The sequence below is a fragment of the Mya arenaria genome, chromosome 4 (genome assembly GCF_026914265.1).
Source record: "Mya arenaria isolate MELC-2E11 chromosome 4, ASM2691426v1".
NCBI classification, from domain to species: domain Eukaryota; kingdom Metazoa; phylum Mollusca; class Bivalvia; order Myida; family Myidae; genus Mya; species Mya arenaria.
This window is the reverse complement of record NC_069125.1, coordinates 67,449,403-67,468,660: the sequence shown is the minus strand read 5'-3', so window position 1 is coordinate 67,468,660 and position 19,258 is coordinate 67,449,403. Positions and strand designations below refer to the sequence as shown.

Below are 19,258 nucleotides of genomic sequence, written 5' to 3'. Positions count from 1 at the left end.
GCTCTTTATATACTTTTATTTTTTGGGAGCCACATTGGGTTTTTACTGGGATCTCAAATACCATAAATTCACTGGACTTCAAACCTCACAGTTGTTCACTGCCATCACACAATACGTTTACAAAACAGTTTATTTTCCTAGAAGGCAGCCAGTCCATGCAAACATCATGCACTAAATACATTTGGAAAACTACAACTGCGAATTAGTGAGTAATAGCATCTTTTAAAACATAGTTCATTTTAATACACTTACATTGATATACGGTATACCAAATATACATTACAATACATCAAACTAACATTCATAAAGTGTAACAAGCAAATAATATTTATTCTTGAAAAAAATATTTCTCTTCAAAATCGGAGTATAAATTTTGTGCAGTTTTTTCTCAACATTTTCAATATTACAAAACATCAATACATTAAACTAAACTATATTTGGGTTCTCGTATTATTTTCAATCTATATATTCTTGTCTAAAATTATCCTACAAAGGACACACCAAAAGAAAGTGATATTCTGTTTCTGTGATATCTTTACAATGAGGACAAAACCTTAGTTGTCTTTCAACATTTGTATAGCAGTCACGTTCAATTGCGAGAGATTGAGCCGAAGGTTTGAAACGTGCATACACTTCGAGACTTCCTAACACAAAGAAAATTAACGTACGCTTCAGACTCAAAATTTGATTTAAAGCGTATAGATAGATACACAACAAATACAGTTGCAATGCCATGACTGAACATATTCATTTTAAAGTCGTTATAGGTATGTTGACACAGAGCCTTTTTTAATAGTTATACACTGAGCTTCCAAAACATAGCCAAAACCATTTGAATATAAATGGTTATCCAATTAACATTAACAACATTTTTTCATCGCAAAGCATTTATACACATCTATATTTTTCCATACGTAGAATTTGTAATAGCTGTTTTTAATAGCAAATAGCACGCTTACAAGAAAACATATCCATAGGGAGATCACCGCAGTCTCCTAAAACTGGCGCATTACAAGTAATCTGAGGTACAGAAAGAACCCTTTTACATGAATAGTTGTGCACTCTTTCTATTCCTTCATGTCGTTGTAATCACCAACTTTCGCAACCATACACTAATATAGGTACAACTTTTGTGTCAACAATTATGAAATACCTATGTTTTTGTTAAGGCATTAGGTCATACAAGAAATTTAACAATGATTCAAGAACCCGTTTGCCTTTAACAGCTATCGGTCATTTTAATCAGTGACAAAGTATAGGTAAAGTAGATTCCAGACAGTTTACATCTGCTAAAAAAAACATATAGCTGAACAGGCAAGGAAAGGCTTATTTAGTCTATACAGAAAAATAAGACATCTAGATTTATCTATGGATTGCCAACTTAAATTGTTCGATTCAAATATTCTTCCAATTCTTTCTTATGGATGCGAAGTTTGGGGGTACTCAGACGTTAACCTGTTAGAAAAAGTGCATACAGACTTTATGAAAAATATATTACAATACATGTTAAACGTAGTACTCCTCATATTATGCTATATGGAGACCTTGGGAGATATCCCATTTCTATTGTTATCAAGAAACGAATTATTGGCTTTTGGTATAATATGATATTAAATACTGATAAACTTTCTTCGCTGCTTTATAAATTCATGTACTCAGACTATGTTCATAATTCTAAAAAGTATAACTGGTTAACATTTGTTAAGTCTATTATAGATGAATGTGGTTTAAGCTATCTATGGATAAACCAAATGTTTGATGGTTCTAGAGATATGTTGTTAAAGAAAATAGAATCAAGTCTTCAAAATCAGTACTCACAAATATGGCATAGCAGTGTCTTTGATTCCAGTAAATGCCTTAATTACCGTATGTACAAGCACGAACATAAATATGAACAGTATTTTGATAAATTGTCACCCTACCTTGTACAACAACTAGCTAATTTTAGAATGTGTAACAATCATCTTCCTATTGAAAAACATAGATGGGCAAATGTCCAACGTAACGATAGAATTTGCAATGTTTGTAATTCTGGAGAGGTTGGAGACGAATTTCATTACTTATTCAAATGTAGTTTTTTTAATCAATTACGAAAAAAAATAATTCCAGAGCGATTCCAAAGAAACACAAATTGTCTTAATTTCGAATCTCTTATGAATGAAAACAATGAACAAACACTTCGTCAATTAGGCAAATACTTGGCTATTATATTAAATAATTTTAAAAAAACCTACCCTGCATTCCAAACACACAAAACGTTCGATAATCATAGAAGCATGTATTTTCCTTTTTTATAAATGTGTAGCCACTTTTCCGCATTATTTCTTCCTTCTGATAGTAACAACCCACAGCCTGGTTATTGTAGTTATTAGTATACTGTTGTATAACCTTTTATCACATATATATGTATGTTCTAAGTGTACCTATAAACTTGATGCGGCAGGATTGAAAATTAAAGCATTATCAATTGCCAAATAATTTGCTCTGAAACCCGCCTGTGATTCAGTTATTTTGTTCAACACGTATGCATTGGTATCATCAGTGTCGACGCCCATTGTCCAGGAAAGTCACGCGATGAGTATATGCGATTAAAATTCCTACGTATAAATGATACTATATGATAAATACTGTGTTTAAAGTGATTTGTAGTTAGTATACCCGCTGTTGCCTTATCATATAGATTTCAACGAGCTGTTGCCATCAAATATATCATCGTCTGTAATTTCCATGTTTGGTATTGAAGATTCGATATCACTGTGTGAATTTAATTGTCCAATTGTTCTTGATGGTTCTACGCCCGGCAAGTCAGGATTAAACAACTCGTTAAAATGGTCAAACCACTGCGCTGTGGTAACAAGGGTTCTCCTACTGGCCCCAACATTATAGACCGATTACTATTCAAAGTTGTTAAGGCAAATAAGGTCACGTTTATCCATAATGAACGCATGGACAAAATCCTCTATGATAATAACTTATTCAACAAGAACAAAGTCGGATTCCGCGCATATTACTCAACCTTTGACCATCTTTTCATTGCACTGCCTTTTTACTAAACTTAGACCCCAGAAAAAAGAAACGGTTTAGCTCATTAATTGATTTTTTGGCCGCATTTGACACTTTCTGGCGAGTTGGTTTGTGGCATAAGCTAATTCAGTCTGGTTTACAGAGTAAAATTCTCACAATCATAAAAAAAAACATGTACAATGATATAAACTCATGCGTTTCTACCAATGGGCAACTGTTTCTTATGTTCCCAAGCTTTTCCGGAGTACGTCCGGAAGAAAATCTTTCTCCGATTTTATTTTCTATTTACCTTAACGATTCTGACGAATTCCTGAAAAGATTATGTTCATGTGTTTCTTTAGAAGTAGATCCAAATGAGACAACGGTGTACCTTCAATTACTTATCCTCCTATACGCTGACCACGCTGTGCCTTTTGTAGACAATGAACGTGATTTTCAACGAAGTCTTAAATGTTTTCAAGGTAACTGTATACAATGGAAATATCTGGTTTTTGGTACCAGATATCTGAAGAAATGGAACTTTGATATTCATAACCAAGCAATAGAGATAGTTATGTAATACAATTATCAATGTGTATATTTCTCGTCCACTTGTAGCTTTTTCTACTGCCGTAAATATTTTATTAGCCATGCTAACAAAGCAAATGTATGCTCTATTTCTTAGAATAAATAACCTAGACTTGCCTTTGGACATACAACTGAAGCTTTCTATCATTGTTCCCACTAGCGGAAATAGATATATGGTTTGTGTACACTGTAATGAGAGGAAGTGCAGTGTACAGGAACCATATCTCTACTTCTGCTTATAACAAAGCTATTGCCTTTTGTTAGCTCTTGTATTTGATATAAATTTATAATCGCTCTTTATATTTCGTTTATATTTATTTTAAATATAAAGAAATAACTACCTACATCACAAAATAGAATGCATTATTTTACTATATGCATAGATCTTATAAAAATTATATATATATATATATATATATAATATGTTATACAATGTATGAGTTTGTTTCTAATCTTTTAGTCTGTAAAAGTGGTTCGGCCATGCCCACGACAGCCCTGCGATTTATGAACTTTGGCACCCGTCTTCAAATTTTTATAAACTGTTTAACTGCCATGAACGTCTTCTCTAAGAAAAAGGAATAAATAAATAAACACATCCTTAGGAGTATATATTAGATGTGGACACAATATGTCGTTAAATTTCCCTCAGCTCTTAAGCAATTAAGTTCGATATATTCGTCATTGTAAAATAATTAAAAAGCGTACACTTCATAATTTATTTTATAATTGACCAAGTTGTAATAAAAAGCTAGGAAAGGTTTCCTTTAAACATTATATATTTTACAACGATTGTGAAGGAAGTTATGATTACTAAGTCACTCTCGTTGGCACGATGTTGCGCGTGAATGTGGTCTTGTGGGGGAAACCGAAGTACCCGAAAAATAACTTGTCTGGCATGCGCCCAGGCTGGGAATCGAACCCGGGCCATCTTGATAAGGAGGGAGGGCGCTAATCACTACCATAACTGGACAAACAATGTCGTGAAAATAAAGGTTTATGAATGTAAAACATTTACACGACCTGGACATGGATAATTTTAATAAATACAACACTCCATCAGTTGTAATTTAGTAAGTGTCACAAGCTATATTCCTATCTTCTTCATCTGATTGACAATTTGCTGTCGTCCTTGTGATTTTTGCCCTAGTAGATGGGGTCGGGCCGCCATTTGGAGGGATATGTGTCCATCTCCGCCTCCGGATCACCTTTCATGGCATCCTCGGTGTCCGAGTCCGTGTTATCTTCCTCGTCCTCATGTCGAAGGCTCCAGTCTGTCTTGTGGCGCGCACGCCAGTACACGATCACTTGCAGAAGAACCGCGAGCACCTTGGGCACAAGCTGGTAGGAGTGCATTTTCACCCGGATGTCAATGTTGTCGTACAGTGCGCATGCACCCTGCCCGGAACATGAAGCGCTCCAGATACGGCACGCCGAGTCGATGACGATTCCAAAAACAACGGGACCCGCGAACCAACCTGAAAAGTAAAGGACAGTTTTCACTATTTCAAGGCTTTGATCTCCGATGTATATATGGATGCACACATAATTTATGTGGTTTATAAAGACGATATAATATTGGTATGATGTAATAATGAAATTGAGGGCCTTCCACAATACAAAGTGGGTGGGGAAGGCCACAATTTTAGGCGTTTCAAAATTTCTTTATCATGTTTATTTTCAAGACTTCCGCGACATGTACATAAAACTCTTTCTGTAATATGATTGATTTGTTAACAAAATGTTCCATACTATCCAATCAACAGTCTTGTTGCTTCATGGTGATATCTTTTCAAAAAATCGAAATTGAATAAAATATTTGAAAAGAATGTCTATAATTTACTCCCAGGCTACTTTAAATTTCAATTTCTATCGCACCATGAGTTTTTTGGTCCAAATGCACTTTGTCTTTCTTAAAATTGAAGCAATCATCATAAACCATTGTTTACTCAGGATAAGTGACAAACATTTTGGCACCTGGAACCATTTCTAATCTTTAACACTTTTGTGTAAAAATGCAAATGCCTTTCTAGGCAACATTTCAACATTTGTCGTGATTTTTTTAATCACCTGGCCTCACCTGGTCTCTAAACATCTTAAGTCCCTTGTGTAATATTATCTTTCTAAAGAGTTTTGAAGCATTTAAAGGAAGTAATCTTTAAGATAAATAAGAAAAAAATACTTGCTGTTTCATAAAAAAACATATCTATGTAAGCAATACTACTAAACTAGATATACTTAAGTGAGTTAAGCTTAAGAATTTTCGAGGAACTGGGGCCTGGCTTTTTCAGAAAGAATGAATTATACTTGCGAAAGATTGAACCTTAGAATGCATATGACTTAAATATCGTTTACTGACTACTTTATGTTTCTGTCCTTTATCCTAATTTCGCATCGTGGCAATTCCGCAATGGTTGATTCTGTTATGTAGTTATAGTACTACTTAGATCTAACCCCGGTTCGCTGTCCGTTCGAAAGCGGTTACCATTGAATTTATCAACGGATGTATTTGATGCGTGTGCGGTATGTCTCTGTGGTGTTTGTATGTTAGTCTATTGTACGATCTGATGGCAATTTGCAATTCATTAAGAATTTCGTTAAACTGACCGCAAAGTGTTGAAAGCAAAGAGGAGAAGCCGACTGCCATGGATTTGTCTGCCTCGCTAACGCTCCTGTAACAGATGGGCAGGTAATTATAGTTTTATAAGTTGATTTTATTGCAATTGTGAACAGAAATCGACAAGGTGTTGCTAAGCCTGTTTTTTTTTGCATCGTTTTATATGTGGTGTTTCAACACGTCATTTCTAACCCATATTAGCCGGTCGATACAAGCCAGTACTGAATCCATACAGTGACTGCTGCAATTTGTATATGAGAACATATCTTTTATTACTAGTATTTAAGAATTGTTTGATGGTATGTACATGATAAACAAACTTTCTGAGATCAGTCCTGAATGTCATATCACTTTAATACGCACCTGAGCATGACGATGAACCCGGGCATCATCCCCAGCGTCCCTAGAAAGGCGCCGAATACATTGTTGATGAGGTACGGGTATAACATGTCACACGATGTTTCGCAGAGCCCCGGGCTCACCCGACCCCCGCCACACGAACAACCCGCGAACGTCTGAAAAATATCACGATTCAGGCCTCACATTCTTCCAACAACTCGTTTGCTAAACGTTTTATTAATCTGTACAAGTTCTGAAAAGGACGGACCAATGTGTTGCAGTTTGCATCATTTTTCCGTTTGAAATATTGATCTGTTTCGTAAGCATATCTGCGTAATTTGGTATTAAAATGCCTTTTCTTGTTCTTTGACGCGTGTATGGCCCTTAAAAGAATAAATATCTGTAACACTTTAGTTCATGTAAAATGCTTCGTGTACGAGATTTTCCTGTTTAGTGCAGCCAGCGTGGCACGGAGTCATGTAGTTCACGTCATCATTGCCACAAACGGGGAAGTACGTGTGAGGGTCACATCCGCACCCGGTCGCACAGCTAGCGTTACTGATATCCAATGGGCTGAAGTAAACAGGAAGTGCATGTGTATAGTATAGCCATTCAGAGAACTACCTTAACAATGTATGTCAGGGAAACAGCCTAACCTTTCTTGGTTGAAGCCAGCTACTAGTATGTCAGGGAAACAACCTAACCTTTCTTGGTTGAAGCCAGCTATTAGTATGTCAGGGAAATAGTCTAACCTTTCTTTGTTGAAGCCAGCTACTAGTATGTCAGGGAAACAGCCTAACCTTTCTTGGTTGAAGCCAGCTACTAGTATGTCAGGGAAACAGCCTAACCTTTCTTGGTTGAAGCCACCTACTAGTATGTCAGGGAAACAGCCTAACCTTTCTTGGTTGAAGCCACCTACTAGTATGTCAGGGGAAACAGCCAAATTAATTGGTTGAAGCCAGCTACAAGTATGTCAGGGAAACAGCCTAACCTTTCTTGGTTGAAGCCAACTACTATTATGTCAGGAAATCAGCCTGACTTTCTTTGTTGAAGCCAGCTATGTCAGGGAAACAGCCTAACCATTCTTGGTTGAAGCCAGCTACTAGTATGTCAGGGAAACAGCCTAACCTTTCTTGGTTGAAGCCAGCTACTAGTATGTCAGGGAAACAGTCTAACCTTTCTTAGTTGAAGCCAGCTATGTCAGGGAAACAGCCTAACCTTTCTTGGTTGAAGCCAGCTACTAGTATGTCAGGGAAACAGCCTAACCATTCTTGGTTGAAGCCAGCTACTAGTATGTCAGGGAAACAGCCTAACCTTTCTTGGTTGAAGCCAACTACTAGTATGTCAGGGAAACAGCCTTACCTTTCTTGGTTGAAGCCAGCTACTAGTATATCAGGGAAACAGTCTAACCTTTCTTGGTTGAAGCCAGCTTCTAGTATGTCAGGTTATCAGCCTAACCTTTCTTGGTTGAAGCCAGCTACTAGCATGTCAGGGAAACAGTCTAACCTTTCTTGGTTGAAGCCGGCTTCTAGTGTATCAGGTCTTGGTTAAAGCCAACTTTGTCAAGGAAACAGCCTAACCTAGCCATTATTGGTTGAAACCAGCTACTAGTATGTCAGGGAAACAAACAGCCTAACCTTTCTTGGTTGAAGCCAACTATGTCAGGGAAACAGCCTAACCTTTCTTGGTTGAAGCCAACTATGTCAGGGTTAGGACATCCGAACACGTAGCCGAGACATATCTGCACTACAGAGAGGATGCCCACGACCAACAACATTCGGATGCACGCAAGGGGTGACAACTTCCGCTTGGTCACAACGCAGCCGCCTACCACCGTCCCTATCGAGGCCGCCACGATGTTCATCAAACCTACACGAAACGAACACGCAAGGTTTTCTTTGTTTAGTTTCGTAGACAACATATCCTATATTTCATAACTGAAGTGATAATTAATGCACTTTTACCAAGATAATGAAAAAGGACCCATTGCTAATTATTTCTTCCCATACCTACTAACATGTTAGCCTTCCAGGCCGGAATGAAGAACTGGGTCTCGAGGTACTTCGCGCTGAATGCAATCATCCCGGCGACCCCGAATAGAATAACGCACGTGCTCAACGTCAGTGGCATGTAGACGCTATTACTTACAAGCCGAAACAGACTCTTCAGGAAGCCTTAAAAATTGTGAAAATTTTAAAACAAAGTTGAAACGTCTAAAGATAAGCGAACGGTGAGCATAATTAGATTTCTACCTTGAAATATAATAAAGCTGTATATTTGTATGACTTAATTTTCTCCCGAATATAAAGATAAAACAAGTAAATAAATTATAACCATGTTAATAAGCATGAAATTTAAAAAAAAAATCACACTGGCATCATGATATGGCGTACCTAAAAGTGCTTGTTTGACAGATGAGTCGGTCTTGGGTTGCTTGGCCTTGGGCGGTCGTGGACGGAGCTTCCTTGGAAAGAAGAGGAGTGGGAAGGACACGAAGATGGAGATGATACCGAACACCAGGAAGCCCAGCCACCACGCGCCGATCCACGCCGGGTGCCGCGGAGAGATCGGCACATCTATATTGCGCAATTATGAAAGGATGATATGATTATCAACGCGAAACAATTGCCTTACTTGTGTTTTTTTACCTTTTAGATATTCAATTCATACGAATGTTATGCCATTGAGAAAAAATACCTTTATCAACACATTTGTCAAGCACAACCTCTCTGTCTCGATTTACCTTGTAATGTGACATATTGGCGACTGAAAACACTGCCGACGGAGAATGCAATAGCTGGGCCGAAAATCGCGACACCAGAGATAATACCTGCAGTGAAGATAACATATATTTCGCGATTTGGGGAAACCTTGATTGTTACACGTCTTCATCATTTCCAAGTAAATCAAAAAATAATTTTCTAGAAATGCTTTTCGTACAATTTTAAAGTTCATATCGGCGAATAATTATTTTTACACGTTCTATTAAAAGATAGAAAACGTTATTTTGAACGTTATTCTATGCAAATGTTTATGTTACTGCTACGCCACTCTAGAAATAATAGCTGCTCGTGCAACTTTCATACCTAGAAATCTATAAAAAATAAAAATAAGTTCATGGTCTGTTATATATGGTGGCATATGACCTGTCAACGTTCGCAAATTGTTTCGTGTTAACCACTTAATTTTCGCGATAATTATCTAGATATCTAGTTGATATTCGCGTTACCTTTTTGGTAAGATAGATATTATAATACTAAAAACAGGCGTGAAAGTGCCCAGAACTGCCACCTATATCACCTTTTTTAGCTGTACAACACTAACAGGTTACCTAATTATAGTTTGCAAATTCCGCTTAATTAATAAATAACATATACTAACTGGTTAAAGTAATAAGATTCGTATTACCACTTAGCTATAAATGCATTTAATATTTAGGCGCTAACAGGTTATCTAGTTATGGTTTGCGAATTCCACTTAATAAGTAACATTATAACTGGTTAACGTAATAAGATTCGTATAACCACTTACAAAATGATATTCGCAAATCGTAAGAAGATAACCAGTTGTTTAAATATATTTATAGACAAGTGGTAACATGAATCTTATTGCGTTTACCAATTAGAACTTTACATGTTGTGGCCCAAATTTACTAAGTTGTGGCCACAATATAAACATAAATAAAGTGTTGCGGATGTCACCTCTGTGCCACCGTAGAAAACAGAAAAGCCCTTTTGAGTTTTAAATTCTTTCTAAAAATAAGTCTTTTGAATTTCGAAAGGCAAATTAATAAACGTTTTGTAGCCATAACTTCGAGCTTTCATGTTCCGATGCTATTTATTTTACCATTGTGTATAATCTCAAGGATTTGTTGAGTAAATTATACAGACCTAAACTATGGCACGTTGAACCTATACACTTGAAATCCGAGATACAAAAATGATGAGACGAACCGCTGGTTCATATATCACATACGTACAAAGTTTTTACTGAAATACGAGCTTGACCCATTTAGCGAATACACTTTATGAATAATTTGCCTGATGTAACAAAAAAGTGGCTAGTAAACAGAACACGAATAAACGCATACAAGGAGAATAACATAATTAAGAGAAAAGTTGTAAAACAAGTATGTGCATGAATGGCTGTTCTCCACCCGCCTATCCAACAGTTAGCTCACCCATGTACATGGCGGTGTTTTTCTTGTTCACGTTGTCATCCACGTACGTGGTGAGGAACGGGTAGCGCGGCGCCTTCGCCAGGCCCTGCAGCACCATCCCTAAAATCAAACCGAACGTGTCACTAAGGCCTTATGTGAAGTGATTTTTTATTGTCATCAGTTTTTTTCATCTGAAGCAATTATAAATCGGCCCTTCAACCAAGATAATTGACTATGTATACAAGTTCTTTTCTTTTTAAAAAAAAGTGTTATAATAGATAATCTATACTACCATGCGTTTTTAAGTAGAAATATACTTAGATGTGTAACAGTTTTCATTGGAATTGTCAATGCCTAAGAATTCATAACCATATTCATATGTCACAAAAAGAACCTTACCAATGGCAATAAGGGTCATGGCTATATTGGTAAACTGGTTTGGCTCTCCTACACCAAAACTCGTCTCTGCGCCGTCCATGTCACATTTAGAACTGTTCGTCACGACCACAGCATAACCCGTGCTACTGGCGTCACTCACTTTATTGCACATGGGATATTGCCTTGATGGTATCACCAACGTCAACGACGCATTGTTACCACCTGAACTATTCCCTGCAGTGAATAAGCTAGATATCTGCGCCCCCTGCTTCACAATGAAGTCCTTGGACACAAAGTACGCCAGCGAACAAATAATGCCGGCCACGCCGTACACGATGACGGTGAGCCAGAGAACGCGGGGAATATGCACCTTGCGGGCAAAGTAGCTGGCCAGGAGAGTGGTAAGGAGATAACCAATATCGTTACAGGAGAGTAGCAGCCCAGACTGGGAGCTGCTAAGTCCGAACTGCTTCTCAATGGTCGTTATTTGTGACATAATGTACATAGACAGGACTGACGTCATCAGCCCGCAGATGCTGTACGCGCCCACGAACACCCCCATCCGCGCGCAGCATTGGACGGCGGCAGGAGAGCACGGACCGAATCCGCACCGCATGTCCACCGGAAGTTCACCGTCCTTGTGGCGCGGTCTGCCCTTCTTAGGCCTTGGCTGCAACTGTTCCGCCGCGCCATCGAGAACCTGCTGCTCTTTCTTCGACATTTTAACGCCAGAAAGTAGCTATCCACTGCCCCACATTTGCATAATGTTCACTAAACACAAAATGTAGGGATTTATAATAATACAATAAGAATGCTCAAACTGGGCTGTCCTTGTATACGCAGGTTCTTTTTAAGCAGATTGTAATATCTTTGTAAATTAAAATGTCGCAATATAATAATTTAATCTGTTGGTACCTATTTATAATGACGTTTTATTTCAAGAATTCCATCGTAACTGCAGTAGTTTAACTATAACACTGCATGTTAATACAACGATTATAAAAACACTCTCTTACCGTGTTTTCATTTGTTTGTATTCCCATTTTTGGAAGTGGTTTATTTCTATCCAGCCACGCATATACCCTCGTGATAAATACTGCTCTGTCCTAGATTACACCCGACATCTACCCGGTAAGTGGCTTTATATAATCTATTTGTACAGCAATGTGTCTCCGAGTTATCAAATATAAGAAGTCCAAAAGGGCATTATCCCACTCTGGTATTATCTTTTAATGGATGAAAAAGTCAGTTTACAATATATTTGACCGCGACGGTATTTCGTATTAAACTTCATGTCTTAGATATTTTAAATTAGATATGAATATTGTTTCCACTTTAAGACATCCGTAATGAACACTTTTTATTTAAAAGTTTTTTTTTTTGTTTTTGTTTTTTGTTGTTGTTTTTTATTGCAGTATAATACTGCTCCCAAATTGGGAAACTTTGCAGACAATTACATTACTCATGTAAGCGATTTTAGGTCACAGACCACTAAATACATTACCTATACATTCTATATACTTTTGTGAAGAGCAAGTTAAACTTTCACATGTTGAGGAAGATAGTTTATTAAATGTCGATGCCCAGATTTCTGAATTTTAAAAAAAACACAACAACTAAGTAACTGAATGTTTTCAAAGACTATGCAAATGTTTGACAATCAATACTAAGCTTAATATCTTTAAAGCTTTTATCTGATCCGCTTTCACTTACTGTCCTGTTGTTTTGAATTTTTGTAGCAAGACCAACAAAGAAATAATAAAAACAGATTCATTTCAAAGCTTTAAAATTGTTTTTAATGATTACAACCGTAAATCTTCTTCATAAAGTTAAACTGCCAACATAACATCTGAGCAGGGTAAGATGCATCGATATTGAAACTTAAAAAAATCTTAACAGTTTCTTACAAAAATATGTTTGGTAACCTGGTAACTTTTAACAATTGTAATTTTAATCTCAGATATAAAAACTGTGCAGATGTGCTATCAGTAAGAGGAATTAAATACGGGCTCTTTCCGCTTTGATTACCTAGATTTTAGAAGGCTGATCCGCACCTAGACAGGTCACTCTTGTAGATGCTCATTGTGAAAACTTAAACATAAGAAGAAATTGAGATTTATAGGGTGTTTCACTATTTCTTTTATTAAAATATCCTTTGTCTCTTCGGAAAAGGAGTTTTGTTTTCAGTGGGATGGCATGCACCCACTGGACCAGATGTGGCATTCAAGTTCTAAAAAAAGATTTAAGCGGGCATTTGAATGTGAATACACACTTTTAAATTAATTAAAAAGGGCTAATTTATATTTATGATTGTTTTAAATCATTAACATCTGCCGAACACATACAACTGCTTAATTGTTTATTTCGGCAAATATGTGTTAAAGCTGCACTCTCACAAAATGAACGATCGCAGATTTTTATATTTAAGTTCAGAAATTGATGTTATATGCATTTTACTTAAACCGTTAGTAACGGTTGAGGCCAATAAATATTCATTTTCGAACGGAAATATGAAAATCTAAGATTTGATTTTTTGTCAGCAATCTTATATCATTGGTTTGCATATATAAACGCAAAAAAATGTATGCTTCTGTTTCTGACAATATTAGCAAAATCTAGTTGTTTTTAAATTACATGATTACTAATAAGTACCTCCTCTTAGCAAGACTTTCCCAAGATTTTTATAGCAAACTATTTTAGTTGACCTTTTACCAACTGCACATTACTGAACAATGCTGTACATAATGACTATACAAATTTGCTGTTTGAAATGTATATGCTATTATCTTGAGATAACTTACCATTTCACACTGGTATGTCAACTAGCGGAACCGTGCGCGAGTGGACTGGCCGTATAGCCGGGAAAATTAGTAGTTAATGCTATCATTGTATACAGTGCTTTAATACTTCATACTTTTTGTAATTTTATGTATGCATTTAATAATAAACGGCTCTTGTAAATACCTGTTTCAATATTGTATGCTTTTATTTCAGGGTCACCAGCTCATTTTAATGTATTAATATGTAATGTATGTTGATTAATCATGTCGGAAAATAGTTCATTGATGTAATGTTTCTTGTTATAATATACTCGACTTAAAATAAAGATTATTGTATCTTGTGTCTTAAATTGTATCTTATATTGACAATTGATCGATATGCACGCGTAATAACACTGATTTTAAGCGCTTCACGATCCACCACACAATATATGGGGAGTCAGTTCCACATGTGTAATAAATAGTAAATAATGATAGAAAAAAATATTTTGTTTATAAGAAAAAATAAAAATGGTTGAATGTAACCACTGTGTATTCGATAAAGTGACCAAATCCGCAATAGGAGTACACACAATGCGGTGAAAATATAAAACAAAAAGTAGAACAAGTAGATCTAACATGTTCAGCCCGTTTTTGAAATCACAAACCATTCAGTTTCAAAACCTGTAACTAGAAAGGTAATGGCATGCAACAATGGGTAGGCACAACCGAATTGGTGTTATTTGCCCTTTATGGCGTGAGTAATAAAACTTATTTTGTTTTGTTTTTATTCGCATTATGAATAACAAAAGTCGGTATTTTAAAACTTAAAATAATAATCGTCATTTTGTTAATTACAGTTGCGCTTGAAAATCGTCCACAATAATTATGTCAGATATAGGGGTATACTGTTCAGCAGCGGCACCCAACGTTTGGTATGCACGCCTCTCCCTTGGTACAGCACTCCACCTTTTCCGGGAGGTACTCGCACTTGACCGTCCCCGCCGGACACGACCCACTCCACACCGCCACACCCGCATTCTGAAGCATGCAACTGGGTTTTAGGTATGAATCGTTAACTTAAATTCAAACATCTTGACACTTGGACGTGTGGTTTATTTAGTATTCTGATGACGGATTTCCATTCAAGTAAAGTGAAATGCAAATGGCAAATACCTACATATTTATAATTTTATATTGATGATTAATGATATGTAGGAATTGAGACGTTTTTCACAATCACGACAGATAAGTCTGTTCGATTTCATGGTACATACCGCTTGCCCTTTGTCATGTACCTGAGATGTGAATGACGCTTTGAAGAAGTTCCCGTGCACGAGAGGGTCGATCACCTGCCGCCATTCGGCCATCGTCCATGTAGGATCGGCCGCCACCTCGACGTCGTTCAGCAGAAACGTCGGCGTGCTCGCGATGCCCCCTAGACATACAGTGTTAGAAAATAAACGACCAGCTTATTGGTATAGAGCTTTAAAGAAGTATCTCATGACATGTGTGAATAAAAAGGCTAGAGTCATGATTTGTGTGTTCCTTTGATATTTGTCCAAAAACGGGCTAACGTCTGGAAAGTAACGATCTTAAGCCTCACACTCTTTAATGAAACGCTGCCAAGAACGTAGAAAAGGGCTAGAATCATGAAATGTGCGCAAAACGAGACTTGATTATATGTAAGAACTCAGTAAGAACCAGTCGACTTTACAGCCGTTGTATTGGCACGGACACTATGATAACGCCTTTATAATGGTGATATAATAACAGTGAACCAGAAAAATATACAATCATCATTAAACTCTAACATATATATTTATATGTTTTGAAATTATAAATTGATATTGTAAACGTACTTGAGGCGGAATATTTCCAGGCGGTGCGGGCCTTTGTTTCCATGGCCTTGATTTTGGTGGCCGCCAGAAAACGCGCTTTGTCCACTCCACAGCACGCGAGCGCAAGGTCGCCCAATGTACTGATAGTGGAATTTGTTTATGTACTTTAATAAATGTTATTGAACGATACACCTATATAACAAGGCAATATACTTTTTGAATCATCAATTTAATTAATTATGCAAATACATAATTATCATTATTGCATTTTTAAGAATAAGTTGTAAAAGGCAATCGTTTTATTTTTGAATGTTTTCATGGCGTAAAATCAGATAAAACAACACCTGTAATTGAAAAAGTGGAGAAGAGAGTTTTTACATCCTATATAGATATGCATGTATTTTGGAATTGCATGCAATATCTAACGCAACGCTTACTTCATGACGTCGCTTGATGACATGTTGGAGGTGGCGTCATTTGAGAGAATTTCCAGGTTGCTATAAACTTCCTCAATGTACATGTACGTATCATTGTCGTCTGTAAGGCTGGATACCACCTCACCGCCCTAAAGAGACAGCCATTAACTCGACATCAAACACAATATCGGTCTTGGTACAATACAGGTTAAATTGTTATAAATAGCTGTATTGAAGATGTTTATACCATATACTCTAGTATAGGACATTTGGTATCTTAAATCGTGCAATGGATGGCCCGTTGAAACATTCTTCAGCTATAGGTTATTTGTTTATTTGGAAGAATTTATGGATATAAAACCATCAAGCATAGGTGAGTTCGGCGAAAGTTTTTATTGTCATTTCAACATGTTATGTTTTTGACATATTGTTTTCTTCTTTGTTTGTTAATCTAAACTGTTAAATAAGCTGACATAAGTTGTCATTTTAAGAAGTTTTGAATAAAGTTTCGCCATCCCATTGCTCCAAAGAGCTAGTCCTTCATGCATGTCAGTCATGGTGGCATTAAACAGTGCCGTCAAGAAAAGATGTTGAACATTGAACCGTTTAAAGCTGCACTATGACAAAGTGTCCGTTTTGGCAACGTATATGGAAGCCGGTGATAATAGAAAACTGGCTAAAGATTAGATCGCAGTTCTTCATATTTATGGTCGAAAATTGACGTTTTGTGGCTAATAGCATTACTAACGCTTTTAAAAAGTTTTTGGCCGTTTTAGGAACAATTGAGTTCTGTTCTATTGTAAGCTATCTTATATGACTAAAATGACTAAATGGAAGTCATTGATTCCAAAATCAGCCAATTCTAAGAAAAAAATTATTCATGCAAATTAGTAAAAATCAGTTTCACAAAAAAAAGACCTTGGCATTGTAAAATATTGCGTGGTCTACGTAAGCAAAATCACGCATACTTCATTCAGCTATACTATATAAAAATTAGGGTAACATCACAACATAAAGAAAAACTCAACTGTGAACGGCCAATTTACTGACGTTTCAGCCATTAACAACGGCACGTAAAACGTCGATAAATATAGAATTCAAAAGTCGAAAAAACCAAGAAATATCGTTGGTTTGACATATAGAAAATGACACCCCGTCAATTCAACAGCAGTGTTTCAATAATTTCATATCAGAAAACGTGACACCCTCTGATTATCACACTACTCACGACTGCAGCCAGGTATGCCTGGTGATGGTAGGGCAGCGGAAACATGTGCAGGGTGAGCTTGAGTTTCATGCCACCATAATAGTCCGCGACCTGCTTCAGGTTCGGTAAGGCAGCCTTACTGTCAGGGCACAAAGGCCCGAAGTGTGCGTCTAGGTGGATGAAGGCATCGTTACTTCCGTTTCCATACACGAACCCAAGAGGCCGCGGTGGAATTATCATCTGACCAGAACAAAATCCGAGGAATACAACGAACAGAGCGATACGGAACATGTTGGCTGACTTGGCAGTCTTTCTTTTCATATGTTATATGCACTAAAAGTTAGATCATTAATATTTCTTTTCGGTCTAAACTTTGAAATTTAAATGGAACATCATGAGTATTTAACTAGTACACCGATACATTCTAAAATCCGTGGTAGTCAAGTCCAAAGTTGATATATGCGCAACTCCAAGCGGTTACTTAATAATTACGGAATCCTATCAGGGTCAACGCGATCACAAACCTCAACTTAGATTTTTTTTCTTTGATAACAGAGTTTTAAATCTAATGAACAACAGACCTTGTCACTTCGGCTGCTTTGACGTGAATGAGGGCGAGGAAGCGCTGCGCTGTTCCACATAGCTACTGCACATGCTCGCGCGACGGTTTTTTGCTTTAGCGAATGACGATGATTTTTTGAAGCGGGAAACCGTTCAAGCGTATAATACGAGACTTTGGATGTGCTTTGGATTTGTGACTGGTTAAGCGCTTGTGGTCGTGGATATGTATCAAAGTTCTGGTTCATGATATTCGTTAGAATACCATTTACATTTTCAAGCAATGAAATCGCAGGAAAAACAACCATTAAGTAGTAGACTTTTCTTTATCATTAAGAATTTTAACTTTCGCGCGTGTTACGCCTACTGTCAATAATCCGATACACACTCCCTACGTCAGATTTTGCGTTGACAATGTATCAGCCAATGAGGTTGTATTCTAAGTCAGTTAGATGACATCAAATGAATTCTTGATAATTAAACATGACTCATTCGCTACGCTCACTCCGCCCATTCTTAATAATTAAGAATTCACTTTGTGCCATTAACTATTACATAACAGCAGCTATGATAGATTAAATAGCTAATAGTAATTGCCCAAGAAAAAAAATAAAAGCTACATTTGTTTGTCAATTTTTCGCTTTTTTCATTGAATGTTGAGTATTTTGTACAGGAAAACAATTATATTTTTATTTAAAAATCGATAAAACATGCGATATTTGACATTAATTCAGTGCATATTTTTAAAGAGTTTATCTGAAAAACACACACACACGATATTTTGGCTTTATCGGCGCATCTTCTTTCATTGACCACCTAGAGAGTTTACTTCATAAAGAACATGACAAACTGAAAAAAGATGCGACAGTTGACATAGACTTCGTTCCATCTTTTTGAATTAGTCCGTCAGGAGAAAAGGAGACATTTATTGTTGCATCGGCGCATCTTTTTTTATCGACTTCCTAGTAAAGTACTGTACACATTGAAAAAAGATGCTACATTTAAGCAAACAATTATCGAGTTTTTCTTGGACATTTTCAAAATGCGAAGGGCGGGATCGCGATGGTCCTAATATGATTCCGTAGTTATAATGGATGTTGATTCATCTACAGCTGACTTATCTTTTTTCCTCATTTTCCAGATTGATCATATGCAAATTAACTAATTTGATCATTATTCGCTTAAATAATTGCTATTTCGGTGGCAATGCCTTTTCTGGTCAATTAGAGTGATTTCTCTTGTTTAACTAGGCAAAAGATATTTGAACTTAAAGAGATAATAAAAATGAACGGAAAGATATAAAATGTTCTGTCCGTTTCACTGCCGAGGCAGGCCAAGGGAGACGTTATCCACCGCCTACACACATGATAAAGTAAGCAATGGTCGCCGTCAAGCA

At 36.8% G+C, this 19,258-nt stretch overlaps 2 protein-coding genes across 3 annotated transcripts; both read right to left on the bottom strand.

Moving 5' to 3' along the window:
• Positions 1 to 4,293: 4,293 nt before the first annotated feature.
• LOC128229950 (solute carrier organic anion transporter family member 2A1-like) lies at positions 4,294 to 12,494 on the bottom strand. 2 transcript variants are annotated; one of them, XM_052941875.1, is made up of 11 exons: positions 12,098 to 12,494; positions 11,103 to 11,852; positions 10,725 to 10,823; positions 9,288 to 9,374; positions 8,938 to 9,120; positions 8,554 to 8,718; positions 8,182 to 8,413; positions 6,982 to 7,117; positions 6,569 to 6,720; positions 6,196 to 6,260; positions 4,294 to 5,066 (listed from the first exon to the last, which is right to left on the bottom strand). In XM_052941875.1, the coding sequence occupies exons 2-11, from the start codon at positions 11,800 to 11,802 to the stop codon at positions 4,735 to 4,737; spliced, it is 2,151 nt and encodes a 716-aa protein (XP_052797835.1). In that variant the 5' UTR covers positions 11,803 to 11,852; positions 12,098 to 12,494; the 3' UTR covers positions 4,294 to 4,734. The 2 variants fall into 2 exon arrangements, with proteins under 2 accessions (XP_052797835.1, XP_052797836.1); XM_052941876.1 differs by having other exon boundaries at positions 8,224 to 8,413; positions 12,098 to 12,489.
• A 2,151-nt stretch (positions 12,495 to 14,645) lies between these two features.
• Positions 14,646 to 17,828, bottom strand: LOC128232910 (uncharacterized). The gene is made up of 5 exons (XM_052946713.1): positions 17,326 to 17,828; positions 16,119 to 16,246; positions 15,703 to 15,821; positions 15,139 to 15,278; positions 14,646 to 14,881 (listed from the first exon to the last, which is right to left on the bottom strand). The coding sequence occupies exons 1-5, from the start codon at positions 17,623 to 17,625 to the stop codon at positions 14,753 to 14,755; spliced, it is 816 nt and encodes a 271-aa protein (XP_052802673.1). The 5' UTR covers positions 17,626 to 17,828; the 3' UTR covers positions 14,646 to 14,752.
• Positions 17,829 to 19,258: the final 1,430 nt, after the last annotated feature.